The sequence below is a fragment of the Genypterus blacodes genome, unplaced genomic scaffold (assembly GCF_046128005.1).
Source record: "Genypterus blacodes isolate CSIRO-AG114 ecotype Tasmania unplaced genomic scaffold, CSIRO-AGI_Gbla_v1 ptg000017l_1, whole genome shotgun sequence".
In the NCBI taxonomy this organism is placed as follows: domain Eukaryota; kingdom Metazoa; phylum Chordata; class Actinopteri; order Ophidiiformes; family Ophidiidae; genus Genypterus; species Genypterus blacodes.
Window position 1 is genome coordinate 1,584,496 of NW_027466831.1, and position 16,445 is coordinate 1,600,940.

General features: G+C 42.9%; 2 protein-coding genes across 5 annotated transcripts; one reads left to right on the forward strand and one right to left on the reverse strand.

The window, feature by feature from the left end:
* The first annotated feature begins 72 nt into the window (after window positions 1-72).
* LOC142991090 (coiled-coil domain-containing protein 30) lies at window positions 73-7,886 on the forward strand. Of its 4 annotated transcripts, none has more exons than XM_076141085.1 (21): window positions 73-710; window positions 1,542-1,718; window positions 1,812-1,932; window positions 2,048-2,259; window positions 2,364-2,459; window positions 2,873-3,038; window positions 3,332-3,403; window positions 3,722-3,837; window positions 4,223-4,309; window positions 4,626-4,718; window positions 4,924-5,022; window positions 5,218-5,328; window positions 5,449-5,547; window positions 5,653-5,750; window positions 6,000-6,120; window positions 6,474-6,586; window positions 6,845-6,986; window positions 7,091-7,221; window positions 7,320-7,437; window positions 7,529-7,584; window positions 7,671-7,886. In XM_076141085.1, the coding sequence occupies exons 1-21, from the start codon at window positions 696-698 to the stop codon at window positions 7,879-7,881; spliced, it is 2,454 nt and encodes an 817-aa protein (XP_075997200.1). In that variant the 5' UTR covers window positions 73-695; the 3' UTR covers window positions 7,882-7,886. The 4 variants fall into 4 exon arrangements, with proteins under 4 accessions (XP_075997200.1, XP_075997201.1, XP_075997199.1 ...); XM_076141084.1 differs by having other exon boundaries at window positions 74-710; window positions 7,091-7,227; XM_076141086.1 differs by lacking the exon at window positions 4,626-4,718 and having other exon boundaries at window positions 7,091-7,227.
* A 1,815-nt stretch (window positions 7,887-9,701) lies between these two features.
* Window positions 9,702-14,116, reverse strand: LOC142991092 (alpha-1,3-galactosyltransferase 2-like). Its single transcript, XM_076141088.1, has 6 exons — window positions 13,904-14,116; window positions 12,365-12,407; window positions 12,125-12,214; window positions 11,916-12,011; window positions 11,261-11,398; window positions 9,702-11,047 (listed from the first exon to the last, which is right to left on the reverse strand). The coding sequence occupies exons 2-6, from the start codon at window positions 12,367-12,369 to the stop codon at window positions 10,363-10,365; spliced, it is 1,014 nt and encodes a 337-aa protein (XP_075997203.1). The 5' UTR covers window positions 12,370-12,407; window positions 13,904-14,116; the 3' UTR covers window positions 9,702-10,362.
* Between the last annotated feature and the right edge of the window lie 2,329 nt (window positions 14,117-16,445).

The window sequence follows — 16,445 nt, forward strand, 5'->3', positions numbered from 1 at the left end:
CATAAGATAATAAAGATATATCACAGGAAAAATAAACGAGTGGCTTGTTTTGCCCTAAAAAAGTTAAAATCCTAAACGGAGTCTGGTTTCAGCGCCAACATGTGTCAATTTTATTTGAAAGTAAAAACGTACAAACACATCCGGGCACCACCTAAATTAAACAGGTTTAATTTACTGGTTATTCTGTGGATTTCCTGGGCGTCATGGAAAGTAGCTCAAAGCTGCTGTAGTAACTCTAACGCAAACAAATCCGGATATAAACAGTATATTCCTTCATACTGTATAGTGGTAAGCTGTAGACCGCACTTCTTTTATTTTGAAAACAGGATGTAGCACAAGTTCTACACTCCGTTAAATCATCCAAAAGTTTTGCGAAAAGCTGCAGAACCCTTGACAAAGATCATATACCGATAACTCAGATGGGCAAGTAATCCGTTTAAAACGCGATTGTACTTATCTAACGAACCCCTTTGAGTCGTTCCGCTGCAGTCGCCATGAAGAGAATAAGTGCGCAAGATGAGATGAGAACACGGCGGCGGTCTTGACCACAGTCCTCAAGAGTGATACGGGACGTCGAACACAAAACAAAGATGATTTACTACGTTTTACCGGACTTCCAACATCAAAAAGTAAAAACGATGAAGTGAAATGTCAAAGTAAATCTCTATGGAAAGTTGCTTTACACAACAGGAGAAATGGATCAACCTAAGGTACAGAGAGCACGTTCTTTCTTCTCTTGTTTTTATTTGTGTTTTATTCCCGAGTTACATTCAAGAGCGCAAGCAGAGCAAGAGTTAAATCGATGGAATAATCAATCAGGAAAACACGATTTAAGCAGGAATCTCTGTTTTTTTTTTGTCTTAACTTTGTTTGGAATGTCACAGCTGCTCCCTCGGAACACAGCTGCCCCCCGAAATGTGCAACAAGTCCATGGAGATGATGTGTTACCATCTACAGCTTCCAGCCCTGAACGTTACAGACCACAGTGCCATAATTAGCATCTGCTCCCTACAACTCTGATCCTGTTTGTCTCCCACTGCTTTATTTAGCAGTCAGCTGGGATTGCAGTGGAATTTTGCACATTCCTGGTGTTTGTTTATAACTGGTGAATTCTGAAAACATTTAGTTTGATTTGTTAGACTTTCTCTTCGTCACATAATGTTCAGCTTTTGTATCGTCTCATTTTCGTATCTTTATATAACATAACAAAGCGTAATGTATGTTAAAGTTTTTAATTATTTTGAAAAATATCATGGATAAAATACATTTGAAAATGAATAAATAATAAAATAGTAAAAAAAAGAATGAAAGAAAAACAATAATAACTAAAAAAGCAAATAAAAACAGAACAAGAAGGAGCAACTGCTTGTGTTAACTCCAGATAATAATTCTGGCAGGCATGAAGGAATTCAAACACTGTTCGGTCTGGCATCTTGGTCCTTTGCACCCTGCCTTTCTAAAAATATACTTGGATATAATTAAAATATAGTAGAATATAGTGCTGTGGTCCCCACTCTTCATGTCCTCCATGTCATCTCCAGGAGGAATTTGAGCAGATTGCCACTTGGCTGAGAGAGGAAGGACTCGCTCCTGAAGCAGCTGAGGAGGCCCAGCTGTGTTTCCTGTGGCGAGCCCTCCAGCACACCAGAAGCCGTCTGCTCAGTGCGACGGGCAACCTGGACAGCCAGCGTTCACAACACATAGCCGAGATGACTGAAGTGAGTGAACACTGCTGAATGACTCTTGCCAATCACAGATGCAAGATCAAACATTGTGGTTGATACTGAGTTGTAGTTTTGTGTGTCAATTAGGTCCAGAAGTCCTTGGAGCAGATCCGTATCTTTACAGAGCACAAGGATGTTTTGGCTCTGGAGATACAAGATGAGAATGACCAGCTCAAGGATCAGCTGCGTCGCTTAATTTCCCTGCAAGGTTGGAAATATTGGTATAGCATCAGCATACCAATATTATGAGACAGCATCAGCATCATCTTGAAAATGAAATATTGATTTACTAAACATCGGCGTTGCTCTCTGTGTTGTGGCAGATGCCCAGATAAGTGAGGTGGCTAAGATGCTGTACCAGCAGGGTCTCACAGAGCTGATCCACAGCAGCCCCAGTGAGCAGGTGGCCTACCTGCTGGTGGAGCGAGCGTCTCTACTGGAGAAGAGGGACAATCCTGACAACCTGGCAGGCCACGAAGACACTGGCGGCCCACTGGCAGCAAAGACCGCAGGACCAAACGACAACATGCACCAGGTGAGAGGAAAACAACCAAGGCTCACATTTGGGTTCTTGTGATATCCATTATTTGATCAATCACAGAAGAGAGAGCTAGTAAAGATTGCAACATTGTTCCACAGTCTCCCCACAAGGGGGCACCACGCCATGTCCAGAGCCCTTGGAAGAAACTGTTTGGACTTCACAAAGCTGCACAGAGCAAACGTACTTTTATTCCTGTATGTCCTTTTCTGTTAATTAAAGTAATACTTTATATGTACAGTGTTGTGTCTCAAAGAACACTAACAAGTACTAAACACTTGAAGGGGAAATAATATGAAAAGCTGCAGAGATTTATTTGTTTGTGCCACTGTGCTGGTTTGACTAAGTAGCTCTTTGCATGTTGTCTGTCTGTCTGTTCATCAGCATCCATATTAACCACTACCGATCAGAAACTTTGCATGGCATGATGGGAATCCTAAGCCTCTTCACACACCACTGATGCGTCTAGAAACAGTGCACGTCTCCAGGTATCTCATCTACCCTTGCTTGTAGTTCACAGTATTGTCAGTGACGGTTAGAGATCACAGCGCCCTCTTGTAATCTAAGCCAGAAGGTCAAAGGTCAGACAATCTGTTCCCTTCTTTTTAAGACTGAGGCCAGGCATTTGGCCGGGCATGCGGGCAGCGTGCAGAGGGAGTGTTCCCGGCTGGAGCGAGACCTGGAGGAGGGCTCCCGTCGGCTGGCCATGGCTCACAACGAGATCCGACGTCTGACTGATGAGCTGGAGTCGGCTCACTTGACCCAAAGAGCTTATGGTGAGGCAGACTGATCAACTCATTTCTTTTCAGTTAAGAGTTAATACATGACACAGAGTGTGTACATCCCAAGTTGTAACCTTCCTGATTTTACATTTTTAAAACAAATATACAGAAGCAACAACAGATAATTAAGAAACTCTGTGTGTGTGTGTGTGTGTGTGTGTGTGTGTGTGTGTGTGTGTGTGTGTGTGTGTGTGTGTGTGTGTGTGTGTGTGTGTGTGTGTGTGTGTGTGTGTGTGTGTGTGTGTGTGTGTGTGTGTGTGTGTGTGTGTGTGTGTGTGTGTTTTCAGAGCCCGAGATGCAAGCAGCCCAGCAAGAAGTCGAGCAGCTCAGACAAGAAGTAGAAAAACTGAAGAAGTGCGGTGAGAAATGTAACCTTATAAAAATGTGAACTAAACTCACTCAGGGGAAGTTGGCTGTGGTTGGTTGCTGTGGTTGGTTGTGTGGCATAGACCAACTTAATGTTCTTACACAAATGTATTTAAATCTTTACCAGCCCAGATTTAAATTTCAAAGGTTTTGCTGCTTAATGACACTAATTTAGATTTTTGCAATCACAATCACTGTGGCATTTACTTGAATTTTGCCTGTTTTTTTTTTTCCTTAAATCCCAATTTTTACATATTAATCTAATCCTGACTCGGCTCAAACGATGACTTTATCCTGCTGTTTTTCAAAAGAAATGGTGGAACATCGAAAAGCCAAAGATTTGAACGATCGCTTGGACGTGGAGATCAGAGCGCTGAGGAACCGAGTTCGCACCCTGGATGCTGAGAAAAGCTCTCTCCACCAAACAGTAAGAGGTCTTTGTTTGACTGCCAGGGATGATAAGCTTAACTTGTACTCAACTCATACTGACAAAGAACGAGTCACTTATTCTCGATGCTAAGTCATCATAGATTCAACTGTGGGAAAAGAAGCACTTCTGCCTACAAATCACAAATGTTCAGGGTAATCCAGATCATTGGAGGAGTTTAAGGACGTTGGACCTGCTACAGCTTCTTCAAACTAATTTGTTGTTGTTCACAGCTTGGGCACAGTGACATGTGTTATTTGTGGGAGGTGCCATGGAGTGCAGTCATAGAGCCGCCCTTATATAACTCTCACGTGACACCCGTGTGGCCCAACGAATCCCTTGGGTGGGCCAGGTTCAGCAGGTTTTGTGCATACATCTGTCTCAGGTGGTGTTGCTGCAGAAGGAGGTGGACCAGCTGAGATCTGCTCTGCAGGAGCAGCAGCAGGAGCTCCAGGCCACTGAGCTGACTGAAGTAAGACCAACAGCACAGATCTTTTACCTACCAGCTTACTGGTTAGCAGTTACTAAGAAATCATATTCTACCCATATGCCATACCCAATAATGTAAACAAACAAATATATACATATCAGCCTGCATTGTTGTTGCAGGCTGATAAGTAAAACTGTAAAGCTGTTTATTGTAAAACTATTGCAAAGGGCCGAAAATACTATACAATAATCAGTCCTCTATGATGCCTTGTGGATGGGAACCCTGGTTAGAAACACACATACGAAGATGTCTCATGTAAGCCTACTGTATGTACTCTCATGGGGTGTCTCTGCAAAAGGAGGTGGACCACCTGAGATCTGCTGTGCAGGAGCAGCAGCAGGAACTCCTGGAGGTGCAGGTTGAGGCCGACAAGGCGGCATTGCTGGCTCAAGTAAGTCCAGCAGCACAGAGCCCAACTGACACAGTTACTGTCATACTTTACTAAACCATTCCTGGACTGCATCAGTAAATGCTAATATATTGTGGGCAACATCAGGACTATAACGTATTTGTTGCCACATAACCCATTGTGATCACCAAGCATAAATAGGAGTGACACAATCCAAATGTGCCTTAATGTTTCTCACTGCTTCCAGTCCCATGCAGAGGAGCTGACACAGAGCAGCCAGACCTGCAGAGAGTTACAGGAGAAGATTGCTGCTCACAATAGAAGCCTAACGGAAAAAGGCGCAACAGTGAGTAACTGAAGCAGCGAGGCAACCCTTGATTTCTGCTTCCTCCCAAGCATGCTGTAACATTCTTGAGGTACCATAAAATGCTCTGTTTTATGGGCTGTTAGATTAGTTGAACGTCCCATCAGTCAGATGCACTGTGATGTGGCTTATGTTAGTCCCAACACAGAACCATCCATCTGTATGTGTTTGTCTCAGGTGGTGTCTCTGCAGAAGGAGGTGGACCAGCTGAGATCTGCACTGCAGGAGCAGCAGCAGGAGCTCCAGACTGTGCAGGTTCAGGCTGACCAGGCCACAGAGCTGACTGGAGTAAGTCCACCAACACTGCAATCACAAGCATTATGTACACTGCAGACCAAAGTCACAGTGGTTGGAGTTTACTGTAGTAGTTGGCCAGAGTGTTTATCTGAGTGTTGTTGTGCTTCTCAGTCCCAAGCAACTGAACTGGTTCACAGTAAACAGACCTGCAGAGATTTACAGCAGCAGCTCAGTGCGCAGACCAGGTGCCTTTCACTGAAGGAGGCAGAAGTGAGTCACACTATTTATGAGAGGATTACACAGAGATTGAGGAATTGCTCAATCATAATCATATAGAGGAAAAAATGTGAAAACTCACTTTTATTCATGATTCAGTTGCAGTCCCTTAAAAAGCAGCTGGACGCTTCCCACAGTGACCTGGATGACCTCAGAGCTACAATCTGCAACAACACAATCACCTTACAGGGTCAAAAGTAGGATCCTCCTCCTCCAAACCATTTAAGCTTCAGCTTCTACAGAATGTGTATGTCACCTCTCCAACTGTGTGTGTGTGTGTGTGTGTGTGTGTGTGTGTGTGTGTGTGTGTGTGTGTGTGTGTGTGTGTGTGTGTGTGTGTGTGTGTGTGTGTGTGTGTGTGTGTGTGTGTGTGTGTGTGTGTGTGTGTGTGTGTGTGTGTGTGTGTGTGTGTGTGTGTGTGTGTGTGTGTGTGTGTGCTTATGTAGGCTATGGCAGCAACGTGATACACAACACTGTGAAAACACTCAGTGTAAACATGAAGAATCCTTTTCACCCAAAGATCAACAGGAACAGCTGCAGCACAACAACACCACCACACAGCAAACGGTAAGGTCTCACCTCCTTCAGTGGTGCATCAGGATGTATCAGAGTTTACTGTAACATGTGCGTCTTCTTCTTATGTGCTGCCATTTAATAGAGAAACAAGGCCTGGTCACCCATGGAGACAGAGATAGAAATTTGACAACCAGCTCAGCCCACAATAAAATGTAGACTGTAGAATGAATTATGTATAGAGAACAATAATGGGGAAACATTACATGCCTCATGATTTCACTGTTACTTGGTTTGTTGTGCTTTGTGGCCAGAGCTTCTTAGCATTACATTTGACTTTAATGCAATCGTCCTCCCTTGCACTTGCCAATCGATTGTTCTCATGAAAATGTACTTCTGGACCACAGGCGTGTTCTGATCATCAAGAAGCATTAAAGGCTCTGCAGGCCACACGGGACGAGTGTGAGACACTCAAGGAGGAGATCTGTGAAACCCTGAAATGCCTCGACAAAGAGAAAAGGTGATGTCAGTGCAGGATCTTTTCACTATTTAGAAAGCACAACACATTTAGTTTGACACTTTCTCCCTTTCATAAATTCATAAACCGTCTGAGACTGTGTGTGTGTGTGTGTGTGTGTGTGTGTGTGTGTGTGTGTGTGTGTGTGTGTGTGTGTGTGTGTGTGTGTGTGTGTGTGTGTGTGTGTGTGTGTGTGTGTGTGTGTGTGTGTGTGTGTGTGTGTGTGTGTGTGTGTGTGTGCGTGCGCGCGTGCACTTTCAGTAAGAGCCACGAGATGAAGGAAAAACATAAAGCAAAGCAGTGTCGAGTCAAACGGAAGCTTGACGATGAAACCAAATGGCGCGACGAGAAGATGAAAAACCTGGAGAGGGAGCTGTCGCTGAGTGTCCACTCTTTAGCAAAGGTCAGTCTGGAGGTTCATCTTTCTCCTTTTCCCTACACATACTGTATTTATCTGACTAACATAAACAATCTGTGAAATTCCTCCTTTCTCCTTTTTCTATCCAGGAGAAGGAGCTTGTTGTGAGTATTACTGTGGAAAATGAGAAACTGCTGTTTGAAAGGAGGAAGTTGCTGCAGCATTTAAATGAAGAAGAGCACAACAAGAAAGACAGAAACCTGACAGCCTCTTTAGCCAGGTGCAGGTAAGCAGCAAAGTAACTATTGTATTATTCTAAAATGAAGTTAAGTAGAATGACTGTAATGCTTAGACTCTGTGTGTCTGTCTCAATCCCAGAGTGGATTTCCTAGAGATGGAAAACAAGAAACTGGGAAACAAAATCCTCCATCTGTCCAATCAGCTGTCTGTGCTGGAACGAAGCCTCCAGAACCTGCATTCACTGCACTTTGCTGAGGTACTGAGACACTGACATCTGCTGGGTTACTGGGTCATCACTTAATAATGCTTTACACACTGCAGGGATAAATCTGTGTCTGTTCTGTCAGGAGCTGAAGAGAGTTTCGAAGCTGCAGCAGGCCTTCCTCACATCTCCAGATTCTCGGTAGGTTGAAGTCCCTACAACGTCCGCACTTATTATCAGCAAAATACAGAAGGAACATTAAACAATGGTGCGTTTTGGGTTCACAGTGGGACGATGCCTGAACCCTGTGATATTCAGGATGTAATGGACACTCGGACCAAGCAGGCGGATGTGTTGTCTCCACCTCGCCGTCCCATCTCCGTGTCCCTGGCCCGGCCTGCAGAGATGGGTTACCTGAACCTGACCTCCACACTGGGACGCTCAGACCACTCGGCCACCACGGGGCCTCTCACGGGCAGAGATGATGTATCTACCTGATGCTTCTGTCCCTCAAAAATGTATATTGTATTTGTAAGTAAACTAAATTAATACATACTTATGAAGCTCTCTGTGGTCCTTGCCTACATTTAGAGGGTCACGTGATGCCAGGACATCATCAAGCCTCCTTGTATGGCAGCTTTGAGGTGTGTGATAATTGTGGATGTTACATCACTTTGTTTGTTTACAGCACAGCATCAGTCCAAGTAGAGATCTTTCCATGGACAGGCTGGAAACCTTTCACTTGTACTTTACTGAGGACAAAGCAAAGCATCTGAAACATCCAAACCTCTCTGCTGGCTTGTATTGGGCTGACATGGCCCTCAGTCCCGGGCCCTAAGTACTCTCTTCACTCTTCATCCTCCTCGTTTTGGTGCTTGTGTGAGACATTCTGAAATTCTGATCTGATCATTGTTCTCTTCAACACACAAATGTCCCATCCATTGTTTCATACTTAAATCCCAACAAAATTAAGCAAACACAAGCACACTACGATGAGCACAGCAAATAATATCAGACATGTGTTTCAGTCACAGGTCAACAGAGGGCGCTGCAGCCGCATCTCCAGCTTATGGAACTGACGGATAAATGTGTGCAATGGGGGAAACATTATGAAAGCAACTAAAGTTTTGCGACACAGACCTGTAATCTTATTTATTGCATTAATGCAAAGCTGGCATCGGGCCAGGAGTCTTTGTTTTTGGAGGATTTTTCTCTATCCAATAAAAATTGTTTGTATTAACCTTTTGATTCTTGTTTGTCCACAGTCTGCTGGCAAAGATGTTGATGAGATGAAGTATGTCACTCGTGCCATCAAAGTAAGATTCTCAGATTTCAAAATGCTGTTTATTGAAAAAATAACCTCATACAAAGTATCACACACACATACAAATATGTATTTACATCTACAATACACATGGCAATAACAAAAGTAAGTAACACGTAGAAGAAAAAAAGTAGAATTGCTTTTCATGGTTGTACAAGGCCTCACACAAGTGAAACCAGATATTCTGGAATTTTCCTCAGACACATTACTCTAATAAAAGCAACATTGATGTTGACGTCCAAAACACTGAACACTGTCCACATCATTTACAAGATAAGAAATACTGGTTTAGTGGGAACTTTGTTGTGATACATAGTGACAATAGAGGCATTTGGGCAAGGATGATGACTCAGCAGCACAATGCTCACCACTGAAACACGACACCCCCCCCCCCCCCCCCCGGAATGATTTGATGCAAATGCTACAAAAAAGTTCTGTGTAATCAGTAAAAAGGTGCCATCTATTTGACTCAAACCACATAAGTTCTTATCAGTCAGTCCTTCACTATTAATCTTGCTCATACAACCATTAACTTTTAAACTTTTGAAACTAATCCAGAAAGAGGGCAAGTTTAAATGATCTAATCAACGTGGATCAAAGAAAATAATCAGGAATCTATCAGAAAAAATAACGGAAAAAGTTACGGGGGAAAGATTGCGTAACAGGACAGAAAGCATTCAATATTACCGAGAGTGAAAAGTATAGGGATAGAGTCCACAGCAGAGAGACGACAAACAAAGACACTAATATCAAACCAGGTGACAAAGCAGGATGCTGCACCGACATTTTCACCACACGCCCCATATGTCCGACCACACACGACCTGGTGTCAAACCAGTTAATGAGGCCAGTAGATACGTATCTCATTGGATATCTGACACGTGCACGGCAGCAGAACTAGCCCTGAACACAGAGCAGCCACACAAACACTCCTTTCTCTTTCAATGCTTCACATTGTTTTCCCACGTCACGACATCTGAAACAAAAAGGCAGCTTGTGCATTTCCTGAAGGGAAGTAATTGAAAGGGAAATGTTACTGACGTGCTAACAAAGCCACCTAAACTCTCTGCAAGGCACAAAAGAAATCAAGTGGTAGAGGTCAAATTCGCCTGCCACTGTGTTATTGAGCAAACAAAGACTTCTTATCCATTTGAAATGGCAAGAATTAAAAACTCCCCACACACACACACACACACACACACACACACACACACACACACACACACACACACACACACACACACACACACACACACACACACACACACACACACACACACACACACACACAGGTGCTCAGGTTGTAAAATAATAATTTGCTTCAGTCTCATCCTTCAAAAGTCAGACAAACGCAGTACAGATATTTCACCTGATCATCTCTATAAAGTCAAAGCCACGCCTACAATCAGTACCCTCAAATCAACGGTCTTTGTATAGCTCAAAGGAATTTACAGACCCACAACAGCAGACGGTTCCTGACTGAGGCCAGAGCTCTGTGGGAAGACAAGGAACAACTCCCCCAAACAGGCACTTCAGAGAGGGATTCCCTCTCCACCAGCAGCCAGGGTGGGAAATGAGGAAAACAGGTCTAATAAGATTCTGTGCCCTTAATTGCTCTTTGCTTTTGCCTTCCATCTTCGGCCATTTAAAGTGCACTACAGAGTGCGGAGAGTGTTGTATTGTTTTGTTGCCCATTCCAGCCGGGTAACGTGGATGTCTTTCCTGTAGACAATACTGTTGTCCCAGCAGTACTCGGGGGAGAGCACCCTGCTGGGTTTGTGGAGCCACAGGTACTTGTTGAGGTGACTCTCGTCGTGCCACACAGCCTCCACATTGTTATTCTTGTCCTCCATGATGCTCTGGTAGCATGCCTCAGTCAGGGCCTTCACGCTCTTCCATGAGCCTCCAAACACAGCAGCGTGGTAATAGAAATCCCCCGTGTCCATGTAGGCCTTGGACTTTGGGTTGCGGTCGTAGGTGTAAAACCATCTTGGGAGGTGGTAGTAGTACGCGTGGAGCAAAGCCACAGATTCCCCCAGAGCCTCCGAGCCAAACCTCCCCGTAAACTCCTGATCCACGTCAAAGCAGAAGACGTGGGAGCAGTGGTGTCGAATGTCCGACTCGATGACGTCAGATATGGTCTTCATGCGCATCATGGAGATGTCCTGCCACCTGGAGTGCCTCTGCACCGTGATCACCTTCAAACTTCTCTGAGGAGCGAGCTTGATGTTTGGAACCTTGCCGGGGAAATCGGTGAACACATAATACGTGACTGGCAAACCAACCATGAAATGACGCTCCGATGAGTTAAGGAAAATCCCCAGGTAGGCATCCAGGTACCTTCAGAAGAAGAAAAGCATGTTCAAGTATGTTTCATAGCTATGACAGCACACACAGGATTTGTAGGAAAGTGTGTTACAGTTGTGTATATTTGAATCCTTCCACAGTCCTGGTGACTCTTTTGGTTTGTACATATCATTATTTTATTTTGAGCAGACATGAAAAAGAGAGAAACTTTATTCTAATCTCCCTCAGCATGTCGGCGGCACAAACCTGCCAACAGCAAACACAGTGAGGGCCACAGATGAGCGCTTCGCCTTATGGATGTTGTCAAAAACTTCCGGATCAAACATTCCCTCCCAGATGATGGGAGCTTTCCAACCTGTGCATGTCTGAACGTCGTCTCTGGACCTGAAAACAAAGTTTAGTCATAAACACAATTAGACCAGCTGCATAAAGACACATTTCTAATATTATTAATGAAGGCTCTTCTTCAGTGAGGTTCAGATTTTGCTCCTTTTTTTGTTTCCCCCCTGTGTTCTTTTCCCACAGCCCATGATGTGTATTGCGGTCATCCTGTTAAAACTGCACTGTTGTCTCTTCACTGTCTCCACGGTTACATTGTGTTGTCATTTCATCATATATGTCTTTGCTGGCTGTGGTTGGTTGCTGTCGCCTGTTTTTTTTTTTAACCCTTTGCCTTCATTCACATGTGCAGTACATAACACATCTTTGCTCCCATCATTGTTTTCGTTCTTGTTTTCTTTTCTTCCCCTCCGTATGAATAAAAACATTGCAAAAATGGTCCCATAAAAACAAACAAACAAACAAACAGGTCACTGGTTTAAGCCTTTAAGCTGGGAAGCCCCACGCAGCCACACAGTCGGACAGATGAGAGAATATTGGGACACAACTACTAAAGTCTTACCAAAGATCGAGCCTGGAATCGATACTGTCACCTAGATCCAGTATCATTCCCCTTTCCAAAGGGCATTTGTTCATCGGGATAAATCCAACAAAATATCTAGAAACCAGAAAATGTGATGGCATGAAAATCTATAGTAAAGGTATCACAATGTAACGCTTAAGCTTGACTTTGGAGTTAAATAGGACATTCAGATGTAAAGTAGTACTCACTTGAAACATGGAAAAGTGAAGGTGACAACACAGCACATGACAGGAATACAGAATAGACACTTTAAAACAATCCTCATCTTGTACGAGTACCTGCAGGGATGAAGTCCAAACACACAAATGAAAAGATGAATATCAACTCTGAATTGTTTTGCATTTACGTAAAAAACTAAATTCATACGATACCGAATGCTTTGGTAAATGTGTGATTTCAATTTTTTATTAACATTGAAAGATATTTACCCCATTGTGGAATATGATGTGTTGACTGTAGAAAGCTGCACGTCTGTGTGGAGAGAAAACTGTTAATCATTACAGATAATCAGGCCGATTTGAATCTCTCTCTCTCTCTCTCTCTCTCTCTCTCTCTCTCTCTCTCTCTCTCTCTCTCTCTCTCTCTCTCTCTCTCTCTCTCTCTCTCTCTCTCGCAACTCACCAGCTACCAGTCCACTTATGAACCGGCAACCCTCCGGTTCCCAAGCTGAATCCCTATGGACTGAGCTACTGCCGCCCCCTTGTACTTGTATTCTTCCTCAGGGTCTACGTATAAAGTTTAACAACAACAATATTATTAATGGTACAACCTTCCTTCTTTCTCTCTGTCTCTCTCTCTCTCTCTCTCCTCTTCCACCTCAAAATATCCTACAATTGTATGCCCAATGTCATGTAAAATGTTTGCTTCAATAAAAACAAATAGCAGAAGAAAAAAAAATATGAAAACATTTTGGACTCCTACAAGTGAGATGGATGTTGTTGAACAGGATGACTGCTGGAGCTCTGTCCTAATGCTCTCTTCCGTCTTTTCCTCATAAACACTGTGGCAGCTTTTACCTTGAGTCCCCCGGTACAAAATGGCAGCGTCTTCCTCAGTTATGATGAATATGTTTGGCTGTTATGGCTCTATTGCCACATTTGAAGTTGTTAGATATGTTTGTACATTTCCAGGCTAGTCTGAAACCCAGTGAATGCCCTCGTATAGCTGAGTTTACCCCAACTATGTTAAAGACCGAGCAGCGGTTTTTGACCATTATTTTAATTACATATGCCTACATGACAGTTTGGTCTTCAGATGGATCACTTATTGTCTGTTTGTAACTGATCAGAATTCCAAAATAGGCCTGATTTACAAAGATTATCAAACACAGACTTACCAACATTTCTAAGCTGCAGTTAGAAATAGTTAGTTTGTTATCATTTAGATTTAGCCATTGACTGTTAGTGTAAATACATCTCAAGTGATGTCAGTGTTTTGGTCCACATCTAGAGAACAGGTCACACTTCTAAACAGATGCAGATGATGCAGCTGGCTACGTCTTTGGACTATTGCCTAGAATGACTAAACCATGCAAATCTACAACGGAAATCGATGCAAAATTAAATGACCCGACTTCAATTAAAGAAAGAATATTAAACAACGCCTCTGATTGTCATTTTGGATTTCTATTTCCCCCCCAGGGTTTTTAAAGTGAAGTAAATTTCCAATTAGTCATGGATCATTACGGTGGAAAGTTGAAAATTATCACAACTATTTTCGTAAATGTCTCTTTTACGGCTCCAGGAAGTCTGAATATATCTGTTGCGTACCTGCGTAAAACAAACATTTCCTCTCTAAATGACTCGAGGTGTAATTTCTCAAACTGTAACTAATGAGTCGATATTGTCGTTATTTACAAATTAACTTACATTTTAAAGTTACAAAACAAGTCGCCACATTCTGTCTGAGCTTGACTCTTTGATATGAAGCCGTGAAGCGTCTTTACGCATTGATCCACAAGGACCCACCTGTTGGCTGGGGTCCTCATTCATCCATATCCGGTCTCAAGCGTCCACGCGTCCCGTCTTCTCGTCATTCTATGGTCATTCTGCGTGTAATCGGCCTGTTAGTCCTCTGATACAAACGTTCTCGAAGCAACCAAAGCCACCCAAGCATCAGGGAGTGGCGCCTTTTACGCGAGGTTTTAGCTTACACGCACACACACCCACGCGCGCGCGCACACGCACACACTCACAGGGGCGCGTACAGGCACGTTTGGCTCCACGTACCTGTTTACCGCATAAAGAAGGTCTGGCCACGCTCACCTATACATTGTGACAACACACGCCTCAGCTGCGTGCTTCACGTTTACCTGATGGAGGAGGAAGTGAGGCCCAGGAGCAAGAGGCCTATGGCAGAGCAGAGCTGGAGGACAAGAAATACGACTGATTCATTTGTGTGACTGAGGAGTGTGTGTGAGGTGTATTTGTTTTTATTTCTAATTGAAAATGCGCTTAAAAATACAAAATAATAAAGATCCTTAGGACTGCAATGCAAGTCAGAACAGAACAATACAAACAATGCGACCCATTTACTATACACGGCACCCACACACACCCTTTATCAAACAATCCATTATTCCCTATGTGGGTGTGGGTGTGTACAAATGGACCTGTTTTGATGCATTCTTCCTCTCCGCTCCTCCTTTTTCGTGGCTCACTACAAAGACAACAGAGACACACGGAAGTTATTATCATCGGTTCAAGCAACAAGGAAATAACTAATCTGCACAATACCTTTCCAAGCAAGGCTCGCAGGATCCCTCTGTGGCCACCAGACACCACACACCATAGGCCAGTCTGGGCTTTATTTCTAGTTCAGAGAACCTGGAATTCCCCTTAAATTGTCAGTTTTTGCTGTGTTTAAAGCCATTATTAATCATTTTTTATTCATCAAAAAAATATGACCAATAACCCAGAATCAGGTTCACTTTGGCTTAAATGGTTAACTACAATACTAATCAGTATGTATCATTTTAATAACATAAATAATATCTTCTTGACCTTTCACCTTGGCTTATGAATACTGGGAGACAATATGCTAATGGTAAGATGTATTATAATGACTGGCATTTGTCTGGCATAACAGCAATAACTCAACAGCTTTTGTCACATTTTTGTGGTCAAACTGACAGGGTGGTGAGGGTCAACTGTTTCTGGAATCACAGGGCTGCTGATCCATAGGGAACACTGCATCTCCCCGAGTACATTTCCAGTTCTGATTAGTAGAGTTTAGCGTCCTCCCGGCTCACCTGATGTGACCTATACCCAAACCTCCCCCTCCATTTTCCTATTTGGGCTCCTTTCAGCACAATGTCTCTCACTGATCCTCATAAACTGTGTCATCGTTATATCACTGCATGACACCCTGGAGGAAATCACAAATGGGAAAGGCAGAAATCTTCACTTTTCTAAAAGCATAATTAGTGAGCACTAGTTGTTTTCCAGTTCTCTACTAGCAGATCTTGTTTATTTATCATATCCTGTTGATCTCTGAGCATGTTCACCACTGAACAGACTAGAAAATCCTAATAGGTCCCTGCGCCCCCAACATCACCCTCATGAAAAAGACATGTAATGCATTTTAGAAAGCTACTTAACAGCATCACAGGAAAACCAGAAATCCCTGCAGGAAAAGGGAACATTTACAATGATTGGCTCATTAAAAAATAAAGATATGATTAAACATCTTTACCGATGACCTGGTATACCATCAGTGTAATGTTTTCTAATGAAGGCTAAAGCTGTAATCCTGTATTTGATCACAGGATTATAAAATTATTGTTCTCCATGGTTGTGGCCAAATTTGTTTCCCCTAATGTTCAGACCTGGTCAGAGATGCTCCTCTCATGTCATGGCTGTTTACTCAGGCAACTGAACATTGCTTATCTGTCTCAGCACTGGTCGGTGAGGTGAGTTAAGCCTGCAGCCTGTAACTGTGAACTTTTCCCATCACCTACAGAAACCAAAAGTAACACCTGTAACATAGTAAATAAAGCCTGTGACCTACTTTGTCACATATCATATTAATGAGGCTCCTCTCACTCCATCTCCATTACCACTAAATAACAGATGTTTCTCACAACCAAGCAAAATATAGCAGTGTATCGCTCTCTTCTTTTTTAAAAAACATTTTGTACCAGGCTCCCACTTCAAATGCAGACAACAAAACTGCTGAATTTGTATTTATTATAAAAGGACTTGATTGGACTCTTATTTACAGTATACTGTATACTGTAACATGATATGTGAATGAAAAGCCATAATGAGAGAGTGGAACCAAGTTGTAACATAGTTAAGGCTTAAATGTTGATTAGTAACACAATGGCAAAATCAATACTAAAAGATACACACACATATTATTAAAATTGAACACACAAAAAGTAGAAGCACGTCTGTTTGATGGTGATGTAACATTTGGGTCTGATTTGTTTAGGCAAACAAAAATAAGGATCAAATGTCCTCATTTATAGCCGTATCAATATATTTCAAGTTTTTTTTGACTAGAACA